Consider the following 14,437-nt stretch of genomic DNA (forward strand, 5'->3'; position numbering starts at 1 on the left):
AAAATAATTATGAGCTCTAAATACCGATGCTTCAGTTCTCTACAACTCTAGGATACTATATTAAACATAAGTGAACAGACAAGGGAATTGAAACACTTTAAATTGTGTATATTAAATATGTATGTTAACGGGGTATTCTCCAGTTTGAAAGATATCCCCTATCCATGGGATAGGTAATAACTTTTCGATCACTAGGGATACGTCCGCAAAGACAATGCAGTGTCCTACGTGACTAACAGTAATCAATCATGCATCCAAACCCTCCATTCACTCTTCACGGGAGCACTGGAGATTGCGGAGTGCTGTACTAGGCTAATATTAAGCACTTCGTTGTCGGCCGGGTTGCTCCCACTAGGTCACTGGAAGTTTTAACTGCAAAAGGTTATTATTCTAGATATTGCATTTACTGCATTAGTACTGTTCAGCGCTAACCTCTATCCTATTCACCTGCTATGTAAAATCAAGTTTCATGTCTCTGCCACTGGATAAAGGGACCCGTGTGTCCAAAAACACAATGCAATTTTGAGATATTGTAAATTAATACTTTTTTTCATATTTGAGTTCCTAATGGATTCTGCATCATATCCATGTCATAATATTAATGCGGTGGGTTCGGCGAAACAGTTAAAAAAAATGTAAAAAGTTTGGTTCGAGTACTAGAACAGTACCCAAACAGTACCCAAATTCACTTGAATGGGGGGCCGAATAGCCAGTGCTTGCCACGCTGTTATGTGCATGAGAATGCGGCAAACACCGCGTCTGATCGGCGGTGAAATCATTACTGCTGGTCAGAGAGCCGCGGGTTCCCACGCTATCAAATGGCAGAGTGAGCTGTGATCGGAGGTTAAAAGTTTACCTTTGGTCACTGGCGTTGGCTGATGAGACTACTACTCAGATCAGCCTATGCCTGCTGCGGATAATAACAGACACTCCAATCACAGCTGCAGGCTCATGCTGTCATTTGACAGTGTGGGAACCACGGCTCTCTGACCGATGGTAATGATTTTACTACCGATCAGAGGCAGTGTTTGCTGCGTTGTCATACACATGACAGAAACACCCGGTGTTCAGGTTGCCGAACTCGAAGAGTAACACAGACTTCCTGGTAAAGCCCATGCTCAGAGTCCGTGCACGAACAGTGGGTACGGAATGGACCACGAACTTTACTGTTCGGGTTCACCCATCTCTATTCATTCACTATCTTTATCAGTGGCAAAACTTACAGCATGTGGAAGCCAATGCAAAATCTCCAGAATGGCTTTTCCTGGTCCTTAAATAGTATTGGTTTTCTTGTATGAGCCAAAGGAACCTTTTGGGCACCCTGAACTCCAGGGCCCATGTGCAACTGCAACCCCAGCACCCACTATAGTTACGCCCCTGATTGTACTGGCTAAAATGCTCTTCCATGCCTTGCCTGGCATTTCCAGCCAAGGAATCAGGACATCTGAAACTTGCTTATGCTTACGATGGAGCACAATTCCCTAAGGCGAGACTCTCTGACCACCATTTCATGTACATATTTTGTATAAACATGCTAACCCCATTCTTGCTTATTTCTTATATGCCATCTACTAATTCCTCTAAGAAATGCAGTTTAAGGAACTGAAGATTTTACCCTCGAACAAGCCCGTCCATAAAAGAATAAAGTGTAAAGCGAGAACATACAATTAGAGGCATGAATGAGTGAATCACCAGTGATCAGTAATACCTTCTGCATGTTGATTCTCAACTCTGATGTTCTTGTGCTTCCATTGGCAAACCGTAATCTATCCAGATTTGCCACAGACTCTTCTCCAGCATTAGCTTTGATAGAAGGCAGCTTTTCTCCTAGAAAACATGAACACTATATTTAAATGTGGTTTTATGGTGGCCAAAATATTGCCTTTGTCAACCCAGTTGAAAAATGAATTTATGCCATTATGTACTATATAGTGAGGCATGAATTATTAACAAATGTTCTAGATGTTAAAAGGTTTTATTTGACTTCTCCCACGTCAACTGGATAAAAGCAATCTTGTATACAGTTAAGTAATTTATTAATACAAAAATTGCATTAGTCACTAATAAAACAAGGGCATACCAGGCTTGCAGGACTCTGCTATGCTAAGAGCACAGGCACGACCAAACACCACCAAATCTAGGAGGGAGTTTGCACCAAGTCGGTTGGCGCCATGAACAGAGGCTGAAGCTGCCTCACCACAAGCGTACAGTCCAGGAACCACTTTGTCTTTACCGTTCTCATGAATAATAGCCTGCAAGGAGAAAAAAGCAGAAATGTGACTTTCATATTAATTCGAAATACAAGTCTTTAACATAGGTACTGCAATCTACCTTTGATTTACACAATATACACTTTAAAATCCGCTATATCTCAGTTCAGAACAGTGAGGACCATTACGGTGTATTACAACTTAATATAAAGTGGACCTCTTTTAGTGAGCTTACTTGTCCTTTGAAGTTAGTTGGGATGCCTCCCATGTTATAATGGACTGTGGGCAGGACAGGTATAGGCTCCTTTGTGACATCAACACCTGCAAAGATCATTGCAGTCTCGGAGATACCTGGGAGACGAGTAGCCAACTGCTGAGGTGGAAGATGGTGAAGTTGTAAGTAGACATGATCTTTATCTGGCCCACAGCCTCTGTAAAGAAAGTCGAGATTTGATGCAGAAAAAAGATGTATAAAATAGACTGGAATCAAAATGATCCTATAACAAAACCTGAAAAATCATATTTGCTAGCATTTAATCCCATAAAAGGGAATCCTGTTGTCTCCCCTGTTCAATGCTGCAGCCAATAAGTGAGACCAACTCATTCTGTAAACTTGGGCACTGCCCATTATGCACAATCATCGGGTAATGTACTGTCGTCATGATGTCAGCGCTGCTGACAATAACAGGCACTGGGAGCAGCAGCAAAGACTCAGGAAGGGTGAGTAAGGCACAGTGTGATTATACATATGTTTTCCAAAACTAAAAAAAAAATCTATTTAAGAAGCAGGTGATTGCATGCCTTCAATGTAGTAGTAAAAAATAGGAACAGCACAACTACCGGTACTTATCTCCGGGTGCATGGCCCCCTGGGACAATCATTCGACAGGTTGCCTAATGCGTACAAATTCAAAAAAGAAGGCAGAACTCCACATCCTTGAAGAAAAATGTGCAGGATTTATTCAACCCACATATCTGGGCGACGTTTCGGCTCTGAATGAGCCTTTCTCAAGGCTTGAGAAAGGCTCAAGGATGTGGAGTGCTGCCTTCTTTTTTGAATTTGTATGCCTTCAATGTAGACATTTTATTTCATTATCCACTATCCCCCTCTATCAGGAGAGATTTTTGATGGCAGACATTGCGGAGTTTTATATAACCACACTCTTGCCACAGTCTTGTGGGTACTCTAGTCAGCACAGAAGAGGTCACTTAATAGTATTAGGCACCAGCCAGAGATAAACTGTCACAATATTTCATGTCATTAAAGCGGATATTCGTGATCCTGTATAAAAAAAGTAATAAATGTGCCTAAGCGCTAACTGGCAAGCATTTGCCCCTTCCAGACCTGTTGTACCTGGCACACAACAGTTAGAGACCACTACTGCCGGCGATTCAGCTGCCTCTGCTGACGTCACGTCAACAGGACGGCGGATTGCTTTTCCAAGCTTCTCTGTCGACGGGGCGTGACTGCTGACGTCATTCTGATTGACAAGTCATTCTGATTGACAGCTGGCTCCCCCAGTTGGGCAGCAGGGATCCCGCTGTTAATCAGAATGACATTCGCAATCCAGCCTTGATAACAGAGCAAGGCCAAAAATCAGCAATTCTGTCAATGTGCAGTCATCAGAGGTAGCTCAATCACTGGCATGTAAAGGCACAGATGATTGGCCTCGGGGAGACCAAAACATCCAACACCGCGGAGACACCATCACGTGTTTCTCAACGCAGTGATTCCAGAACACTGCCCCCATCCCTTATGGGAAATATGCAGATGCATGTAAAGAAGCTGCGGAGACACCATCACGTGTTTCTCGACGCAAGCAGTGAATAGCCAGGCCTTTCCCCGGGAAGGAACAACCAAGGGAAGGGCAGCATCCTATGAAGGAAAGCCACCTATGCCAAGCATGGTATCCATCCACAGACAGCTGTTTCGGGGTTTTTGCCCCTCATCAGTGTGGAGTAGGAATCTGGCTATTAGGAGCAGTGCCTAGTAAAAAGGCTATAAAGGCACAGATGATTGGCCTCAATCACTGGCATGAACGGTCTGTGACTGCTCAGTGCCAGCAAAGAACAGAGCTGGGCACAACAGGCAGGTAGAAAGCAACTAAGCCGTTTTTGTTCTGTTTTTCAAACAAAGTCCTTGATATCCCCTTTAGCTTTTGAATCCAAATACTGGACATACTACAAGTTCAAGAAGCAGAGTTGTAGTCTGCTACATATAGGCATGCTCGCTTGTGTTAACTAGCTCTTCAGCCTATATGACAAATGGAAGACAGATTGCTGGCAGTAATTTATTCTTTTTAAGATATGTAGATAAGCAAATAGAGGTTCAAGTAAATCAAGCCTTCAAAGCAATGAATCTGCTGAGAAGCACCATCTATTATAAGATAGACTTACACCACTATCAATCCACAGAATAGGGTTCTGAAGAGTCTAGTCTGGAGTGAAAGTTGTGCATGCACGATGTCTTAATGGGACAGCCAGAAGTAGTTGAGTGCAGCTTTTAGCTATTCTTCCGAATTCCCGTTAAGAATAAACAGAGCAGACATGTGCATGCTTGACCTCCATTCCAATAAAATGGAGTATGGCATTTCTGATTCGCCATGTCTCTCTCCTCATGTGCAGGCATTGCAGGAACTTAGGTATCCATGAGGAAACATATCAATCGAATCAGAAAAATTGTACTACATTTTTAATTTAAGGTATTTGCTAATATTATTCTTACACCTACTACATATTGGGATGGTGAAATTTCACTTGGCGACATGACAGGTCCTCTTTAACATATCTGAGATAAAAGCTTTGCTCATAATTGGCAAATTGACTCCACCTGGCGGCACACTCAAGGCTCTCTCTCTTTATTTTTAAGTTACTTAAGATCATCTATTTGTCCCTATTTGTAAAAGAATTTAAGCAAAATGAATGCTGCTTATTTTTAACTTAAATCGATTCTGGAATTAGAAGTGAGACCAACCTTCCCTCACGAATCTCAATGGTCATGGATCGGCATACTACATCACGAGATGCGAGATCTTTAGCTACCGGTGCATATCTTTCCATGAATCTTTCACCTTCACTGTTAATAAGAATCCCTCCCTCACCACGGCATCCTTCAGTAATCAAACAACCAGCTCCATAAATACCTGCAAGTTGGTAAAGTAAAAGAAAAAGAAAGGGTAAAGTAGTCATTAAATCCATGCTACCCAAACCACCAAAGCATCAATCAAAACGTGGCTGCATATTTGCAGCCAGGTACGGTTTATTCCGAAATGATGCTGCATTTCACAGAAAACCTAGAACCCAATTCATCAAGATTGACATTGTTCACCTCGCTGGATGAACTGGCATGCTGGAGCCAGATGCTACTGATTAATGCTCAAGACCACATTTAACCCTTTAGATGCTTCAGGAATTCAAGCAACGAGGGAGGGAAAAATGAAAATGTTACTTTTTCCTAACAAAAATGTTGATTTAGCCCTAAATTTTTCATTTTCACAAGGTTAATAGGAGAAAATGTACCCCAAAATTTGCTGTGCAATTTCTCCTGAGTACGTCGATACCGTATATGTGGTGGGAAACTATTGATTGGACGCATGGCAGGGCACAGAAGGGAAGGAGCACCCTTTGATTTTTGGAGCACAAAATTGTTTGAAATAGATAGCGGACGACATATCACGTTTGTAGAGCCTCTGATGTGCCTAAACAGTGGAAACCCTCCACAAGTGACCCGATTTTGGAAACTACGCTCCTCAAGGAACTTATCTAAAGACGTGGTAAGCACCTTGAAGCCCCAGATATTTCACAGAAATTTAACATTGAGCCGTGAAAATGAAAAATGAGAAATTCGATTTTCCCCACAAAAATGTTGCTTTAGCCCCAAAGTTTTCATTATCACAAGGGTAACAGGAGAAAAGAACCACTAAAGTTGTTGTGCAACTTCTCCAGAGTACGCCAATGACCCATATGTTGGGGAAAACTACTGTTCAGGCACACAGTAGAGCTCCAAATGAAAGGAGTGACGTTTTGGGAAAGACTTTGCTCGTATGGTCTGGGGGCACTATGCCGCATTTGTAGGGCCCTTGTAGAACCATAAGTGCAGTAACTCCCACAAGTGACCCCATTTTGGAAACCGCACCCTTCAAGGAATTCATCTAGTAGTGTGGTAAGCATATTGAACCCACAAGAACTTCACAGAGGGGTTTCTGTTTGTTTGTTTGTTTGTTTTTTCAATACTGGGACATGAAAATGTTTTTGCTCCAAATTTTTAATTTTCACAAATAATAACAGTGGAAAATGGACCCAAACATTTATAAAGCAATTTTTTCTGAATACCCTATATGTGGTCATTCACTTTTGTGTGGGCATATGGCAGGGCTCAGAAAAGAGAGCGCTATTTGGCTTTTAGGGAGTTTCCTAAAGTAGTTTATGGACACCATTTGTAGAGCCCCAAAACTTTTAAAACAGCAGAGAACACAATTTTGCAAATTGCACTCAGGGAAATCATCTAGGAGTATAGTGACTATTGTGACCCCATTGGCATTTTCCAGAATATGGAGCTAAATGGATGTTGGAGAGTGAAAATTGCAAATATGCCATCTTAGTGACCAATACATAGTGCCTGGTTTATGCTTCTGGAGACGTGACGACTCGTCTCAATATAATTATTATTGGTGCCATTTGGGGGTACGTAACATTTTATATTTGATTTTAATTTCAATTTTTGAAAAACAAAATTAACAAATAAAAAGCAACTTAGGAAATGCTGTACATTTTTTTTGCAACATTTACGCTGTTCACAGTGCGGTAAACATGAGAGATGACTTTATTCTTCAGGCCATTACAATTACAGTGAAGCCAGGATTATAAATTATTTTCATAATTTGCACGCTAAAACACTGATTTACAAAAAAAAAAAGTTACTTTTATTTTGCATTGCCATATTCTGAGAGCTATAACTTTATTTTTGCGATGAACGAGCGCTGTGGCAGCTTGCTTTCTGCTAGATGAGTTGACTATTTATTCATACAATTTTGGACTACATAAGTCCTTAATTGCTTTTTTTTTCAACTTTTAGGTGGCATAGTGAGCAAAATCTAGAAATTCATGAATTATTTTTATTACTATTTTTTCATCACTCTCCGTGTGATAAGAGAACAGCCAACTTTATACTTCAGGTCATTACGGTCGCAGTGATAAAAGATTAATAAAGGTTTGAATGTATGTTTTGTATCTTTTGCACACCAAAATCAATTTTTTACAAACAATTTGCTTTCCATCGTCATACTCTAACAGCTGTAACTTTTTTTTCTCTAATCAACGGAGCTATATAAAGGAAAAATTAACAGTTAACCTAAAAAAAAAAAACACACACACAGAGAAACACACACACCTAAAAGAGTTTTGATAAAACCGTGACAATATTTTGTACAATGAGAAGAAATATGCAAAATAAAAGTATAAGAGTGACTATACCTGTTGGATGAAACTGTACAAATTCCAAGTCTTGGCAGGGTAGCCCAGCTCGTGTCACCATGGCATTGCCATCACCAGTGCATGTGTGTGCGGAGGTGCAGCTAAAAAAAGTGCGTCCGTAACCACTAGGAGTTAAAAGAGTAAAATGGATATATTTAAAAGCGATATCTACACTTTTTTTTTTTTTTTATAAACCACATTTGGAAATAAAGTGTCTACTAGGCACCACGGCCCCAAAAACTGCTCATTAACTGACTAAAAAGGGCTCTCAGAGAGAAATAAACAAGCATGTCTCAAGAACAGCAACAACGAAGTCAGAGCAAACATGACAAAACATCAGAACGGAGATGGGGATGAAAACCACCAACACATGAGAACCTTCTTGATGAAGTTCAACTAAAAGCTCCAACTAAAAGTTTTGTTTTAACTTTCTTGAGGAATATCTTGAGCATCTATTGGCCACGGAAAAAAGTAGTAATGAGTCTGTAAATAGTGTGTCGTGCGAAATCAAAAGGCAAGATCTGGCAGATATTCCACACCTCTGCCAGCAAACATAAGACCCTGGTAAAACGCAAACAATCAGCACACTTAGACACTGTTTATGTCCAATTCACCGACGTTTAGAGGAAACTTCCGTGTCGCAAAATGAAAATGTGATTCTGGCATCCAGTAAAAATATAGCAGACATTGTTATGACTAAGGACCCAAGAGCCTGAAACACATCAGTGTAGTCTGCTTTAGATCTTTTGGGAAAGATGGATTCTGGAATCAAATCTTTTTTTCAAAAATCCTTATTAAAATTTGTTAAGAATAACAAAACAGTTTCCTTTTTTTCTAAAATAAGTTAAATGCTGGCACTTGGTAAGTAAAATATCATAGCTTATTAAAGAATATGGCTCTAAATATACAGTGCTTTGAAGTATTTGGACCTGTGAACCTTTTCACATTTTCTCACGTTACAACCACAAACTTAAATGCATTTTTTTGGAATTTATGTGACTTACCAACACAAAGTAACAAATATTTGTAAAGCGTAATTGAAATGATACTTGGCTTTCTTAATATTCTAAAAATATAAATCTGAAAATTGTGAAGTGCATTTGTATTCAGCCCTCCTGAGACAATACTTTGTAGGACCACCTTTCGCTGTAATTACTGCTGTACGTCTTTTGGGGTACGTCTCTACCAGCTTTGCACATGTACAGACTGACAGTTTTGTCCATTCTTCTTTATAATAATAATAATAATAATAATTTTTATTTATATAGCGCCAACATATTCCGCAGCGCTTTACAAATTATAGACGGGAATTGTACAGACAATAGACATTACAGCATAACAGAAATATAGTTCAATACAGATACCAGGAGGAGTGAGGGCCCTGCTCGCAAGCTTACAAACTATGAGGAAAAGGGGAGACACGAGAGGTGGATGATAACAATTGCTTTAGTTATTCGGACCAGCCATAGTGTAAGGCTCAGGTGTTCATGTAAAGCTGCATGAACCAGTTATCTGCCTAAGTATGTAGCAAAGAAAATCATATAGAAGAAATGCGTATAAAGAACAAATACTTTATTTGAAACAAATATAAAACCAAAATATACACTGAAAACCATAGAAAGGCATACAAATTTTAAAAAAGTCTGGTAGCCAACAGAGTGCCCAAAAAGTGAGCCAAGTAAATACATGCGGCACCCCTCCTGGACAAACAGCAATACTAGTAACTAATAGTCCACATAACAATGTGACCGTACAACTGGCATACATCCATATAGTAAGTTTTAAAGAGCAAACCATAGAGTAAACTATCGGCCAAAATGGCACATCTAAATGCTCCTACTTAATAATGTCCATAATCATAAGGGTAATATGTGCCAGTATACTCACACGAAGTTGTCAGTTCTTGCTGGTGTCCAGGAGATGGTGCCACAGCCCCTACGCGCGTTTCAGCGGCGTGCCTTCGTCGCCCCTGACAACTTCGTGTGAGTATACTGGCACATATTACCCTTATGATTATGGACATTATTAAGTAGGAGCATTTAGATGTGCCATTTTGGCCGATAGTTTACTCTATGGTTTGCTCTTTAAAACTTACTATATGGATGTATGCCAGTTGTACGGTCACATTGTTATGTGGACTATTAGTTACTAGTATTGCTGTTTGTCCAGGAGGGGTGCCGCATGTATTTACTTGGCTCACTTTTTGGGCACTCTGTTGGCTACCAGACTTTTTTAAAATTTGTATGCCTTTCTATGGTTTTCAGTGTATATTTTGGTTTTATATTTGTTTCAAATAAAGTATTTGTTCTTTATACGCATTTCTTCTATATGATTTTCTTTGTATATCTAGCGTAGAACATGTGCAAACTATGCTAACTATGTGGACGCAATACAATATATATTTAGCGTCTGTTAGATTTAGGGGTATGTGTAAGGCTCTAAGTATGTAGCAGTACAGACACAGAGGGCTAATACTGCATAAAGTGTATGAGAACATGATGCGAGGAACCTTTTTTTTTTTTTATAAATAGGCCACACAGGGATCGTTAGGTTAATGCATTGAGGCGGTAGGCCAGTCTGAACAAATGAGTTTTTAGGGTACGCTTAAAACTGTGGGGATTGGGGATTAATCGTATTAACCTAGGTAGTGAATTCCAAAGAATCGGCGCAGCACGTGTAAAGTCTTGGAAACGGGAGTGGGAGGTTCTGATTATTGAGGATGCTAACCTGAGGTCATTAGCGGAGCGGAGGGCACGGGTAGGGTGGTAGACTGATACCAGGGAGGAGATGTAGGGTGGTGCTGAGCCATGGAGTGCTTTGTGGATAAGGGTAGTAGTTTTGTACTGGATTCTGGAGTGGATGGGTAGCCAGTGTAATGACTGGCACAGGGTAGAGGCATCGGTGTAACGGTTGGTGAGGAATATGATCCTGGCTGCAGCATTCAGGACAGATTGGAGCGGGGAGAGTTTTGCAAGAGGGAGGCCGATTAGTAGAGAGTTACAATAGTCCAGACGAGAATGAATAAGTGAAACAGTAAGAGTTTTTGCAGAGTCGAAAGTAAGAAAAGGGCGAATTCTAGAAATGTTTTTGAGATGCAGGTAAGAAGAGCGAGCCAATGATCGGATGTAGGGGGTGAATGAAAGGTCAGAATCAAGGATGACCCCAAGGCAGCGGGCATGTTGCTTTGGAGTAATGGTGGAACCGCACACGGAGATGGCAATGTCAGGCAAAGGTAGGTTAGTAGAGGGAGAGAACACGAGGAGTTCAGTTTTTGACAGGTTTAGTTTCAGATAGAGGGAGGACATGATGTTAGAGACAGCGGTAAGACAATCACTGGTGTTTTCTAAAAAGGTCGGTGTGATATTCTTTGATATCTAGCTCTTTCTCAGTGAGATTGAATGGAGACATCTGTGAACAGCAATCTTCAAGTCGTGTCATAGATTCTCAGTGGGAATTAGGTCTGGACCGTGAAATACGTACGCTACTCACCTGGTAGCAGTGTTTTTTCAGGAGCCATGACAGCACAACGAGAGAGGGGATCCGCCCTTCAGGGACAGGAAACCTACAAACATAAAAAGGGCGGTACCTCTCTCCCACGTCAGTTGTTTCCAGAGCATGAGAGGACCACCTTGGTTAGTAACACAGATGCAGCATGTATATAAACACATTTTATTATGCCAGTGAACATGGAATATAACGCAAAAACCAACAGGGTGTTGAAACATCCAAAATTATAGGGTAGGGAATTTAAGGGTGCTGTCATGGCTCCTGAAAAAACACTGCTACCGGGTGAGTAGCGTACGTATTTATTCAGTCGCCATGACAGCACAACGAGAGACTTTCAGAGACGAAAGATTTAGGGGGGGATAATAGCTTCTAGCACTCTTCTCCCAAACGTAAGGTCTGAGGAACTACCCAGATCTAATCTGTAGTGTCTAAGAAAGGTAGAAGGGGAAGACCATGTGGCCGCCTTACATATGTCTTCGATTGACACTTCTGACCTCTCCGCCCAGGAAGATGCCATGGCCCGCGTGGAGTGTGCCTTTATACCATCTGGAACTTCGTTGCCACCTGTGGTATAAGCGAGAGAGATCGCCTCCCTAATCCATCTGGCTAGAGTGTTTTTAGATACTCTAAGACCCTTCCTTACCCCTTGATAGGCTACAAATAAAGAGTTATCTTTTTTCCAGGAATCTGAAACTGCAATATATCTAAGGAGGCATCTCCTCACATCTAAGCAATGGAATTTACGCTCTTTATCGTTAGCAGGGTTGGAGCAAAAGGAGGGTAGGACTACCTCCTGAACCCTGTGAAATTTAGACGCAACTTTAGGCAGATATAGGGGATCGGGTTTCAATATGACCCTATCCTCCCTAACCTGCATGTATGGTGGATGTCTGGAGAGTGCCTGCAGATCACTAACCCTTCTAGCAGATGTGAGAGCAACCAACAGGGCTGTTTTGATTGACAGGATGTTCACAGGAATAGTATCAATGGGCTCGAATGGGGCTAGCGTTAGGGCTGAGAGTACTAAATTTAGGTCCCATGGGACTAACCTTTGTTTAATAATTGGTCTAGACCTGGTGACTGCTTTAAAGAATCTAGAAATCCAGTGATTACTGGCTAAATTAAGATTATATAACGCTCCTAGCGCTGACACCTGAACTCTAAGAGTACTTGTGGCCAAGCCCATTTCCAGGCCTTTTTGTAAAAATTCAAGAATCTGGTTAATACATGGTTCTTGGTCAATTTGAGCCCCTGAAAATGATAAAAATTTTCTCCATACCCTCACATAAATGCCCGTTGTAGAGGGTTTCCTACTTTTAAGGAGAGTATTTACCAGATTCTGAGAGAACCCTTTCCCCCTCAGTAAGGACCTCTCAAGTTCCATGCCGCTAGGTGTAAGTTGGCTACTTGAGGATGGAGGATTGGTCCCTGGGAGAGCAGATCTGGTAGCTCTGGAAGAATCCATGGTTGGCAGACAGACATCTTCCTCAGCCAAGGAAACCAAGCCCTCTTGGGCCAAAATGGAGCTATCAAGATTACCCGGGCCTTGTCCTCCCGAATCTTCCTCAGAACTAGGGGAATCAGATTTAGAGGGGGAAAAGCATACGCGAGCCTGAAGTGCCAAGATATCAGCAGAGCGTCCACAGCGTATGGGTTGTCTTTTGGATTTAGGGAGCAGAATTGGTGTAATTTTTTGTTCTCTCTGTTGGCAAAAAGGTCTATCTCCGGACAACCCCATAACTGAATGATCTGACTGAAAATGGCTGGATTTAACGACCACTCTCCCTGTCTGAGCATGTTGCGGCTTAGATAGTCGGCTTTGGTGTTGATACTTCCTTTTATATGAAGCGCCGTCAGGGAGAGAAGATGTACTTCGGCCACCTGAAAGATATGATTTGCGACCTCCATCAATGTACTGGATCGCGTGCCACCTTGACGATTAATGTAGGCCACAGTTACCCGATTGTCTGACAAAAGCCTGACGTGTCGACCCTGTAGGGGTACAAGGAATCTATTTAAGGCATGTTTTACTGCCAACAGTTCTTTCAAGTTGGAGGAAGAGTCCTGTTCAGACTGAGACCATAGTCCCTGAACCCAATCCTCCCCTAAGTGAGCCCCCCACCCCTTGGGGCTAGCGTCCGTAGTCAACACTCTAGATATGTGATTTATCCAAGGGACCCCCCTGTGTAGATTCGAAGTGTGAGTCCACCAACCAAGCGAATGTACAGTCTCCGCAGAAAGTGTGAATTTACTGTCGAGGTGAGCTCTTAGACGACGGGAATTGTGTAACACGTCCCACTGTAAAGCCCTCGTGTGGAACGGTGCCCAGAGAACTGCCGGGATGCAGGACGTAAGAGAACCCAAGATTGACATCGCACTCCTGACCGATACTAAGGGATTATTTATTGCCCTGGTGACCAACTGCTTAATCTTAGCAACTTTTGTGTCCGGCAGGCGACATTCCTGCTGACTAGAGTCTATAACATATCCCAGGAATTCTTGTACTTTTCGGGGCTGAAGGCGCGATTTTTTTATATTGACCATCCAGCCCAATTTGTGTAACGCATCCATGACTTTCTGTAGTTGGTCTGTGCAATGCGACTCAGAATGACCCACAATTAGCAAATCATCCAGGTAAGGGACTATTAATATATCCTGCTCATGCAAGTGCGCCATAACCTCCACCATGATTTTTGTGAACACCCTGGGTGCAACTGCGACTCCGAATGGAAGTGCCTGATATTGAAAGTGTTCTACTGTGCCAGCTAGTGAAACCGTCACCCTAAGAAATCTCTGATGATCAATATGAATTGGTACATGGTAATAGGCGTATTTGAGATCTAAGACAACCATAAAACAGTGGTGAAAGAGTAATTTTATTGCTGTCTTGACCGACTCCATTTTGAAGGAGGGTATCAACAGAAAATTATTCAGGCCTTTTAAATTAATAATGGTGCGATATGAACCATCAGGTTTTTTGACCAGGAACAGAGGGGAATAAAACCCCCTACCTTCCTCGCCTGCAGGGACTTTGACTAGAACATTCTTCTGTTGGAGCTCCCGGACCTCAGACTCCAGCGCCAACTGCTCTGTAGAGGAGGAACGAACAGGTGTTAACATAAATTTGTCCCGAGGAGTATGGTGGAAGTCAAAGGTTAGGCCTTTCTCTACAATGCCTAGAATCCATGGATTGTTTGTAATCCGCACCCAGGCTGGGTAGAAGGCCGAAAGCCTACCCCCCACCTGGTC

The 14,437-nt window shown here is 41.8% G+C and overlaps 1 protein-coding gene across 1 annotated transcript in view; it reads right to left on the reverse strand.

The window, feature by feature from the left end:
- Positions 1–14,437, reverse strand: part of SDHA (succinate dehydrogenase complex flavoprotein subunit A) — a 92,025-nt gene that overhangs the window by 39,682 nt on the left and 37,906 nt on the right. Inside the window, exons 7-11 of the mRNA XM_069730468.1 lie at positions 7,682–7,806; positions 5,184–5,352; positions 2,446–2,641; positions 2,081–2,252; positions 1,709–1,827 (exon numbers count right to left, since the gene is read on the reverse strand). Coding sequence (XP_069586569.1) covers positions 1,709–1,827; positions 2,081–2,252; positions 2,446–2,641; positions 5,184–5,352; positions 7,682–7,806 — 781 coding nt within the window. The remainder of the gene's footprint in view (positions 1–1,708; positions 1,828–2,080; positions 2,253–2,445; positions 2,642–5,183; positions 5,353–7,681; positions 7,807–14,437) is intronic.

The sequence above is a fragment of the Ranitomeya imitator genome, chromosome 6 (assembly GCF_032444005.1).
Source record: "Ranitomeya imitator isolate aRanImi1 chromosome 6, aRanImi1.pri, whole genome shotgun sequence".
NCBI classification, from domain to species: Eukaryota; Metazoa; Chordata; class Amphibia; order Anura; family Dendrobatidae; genus Ranitomeya; species Ranitomeya imitator.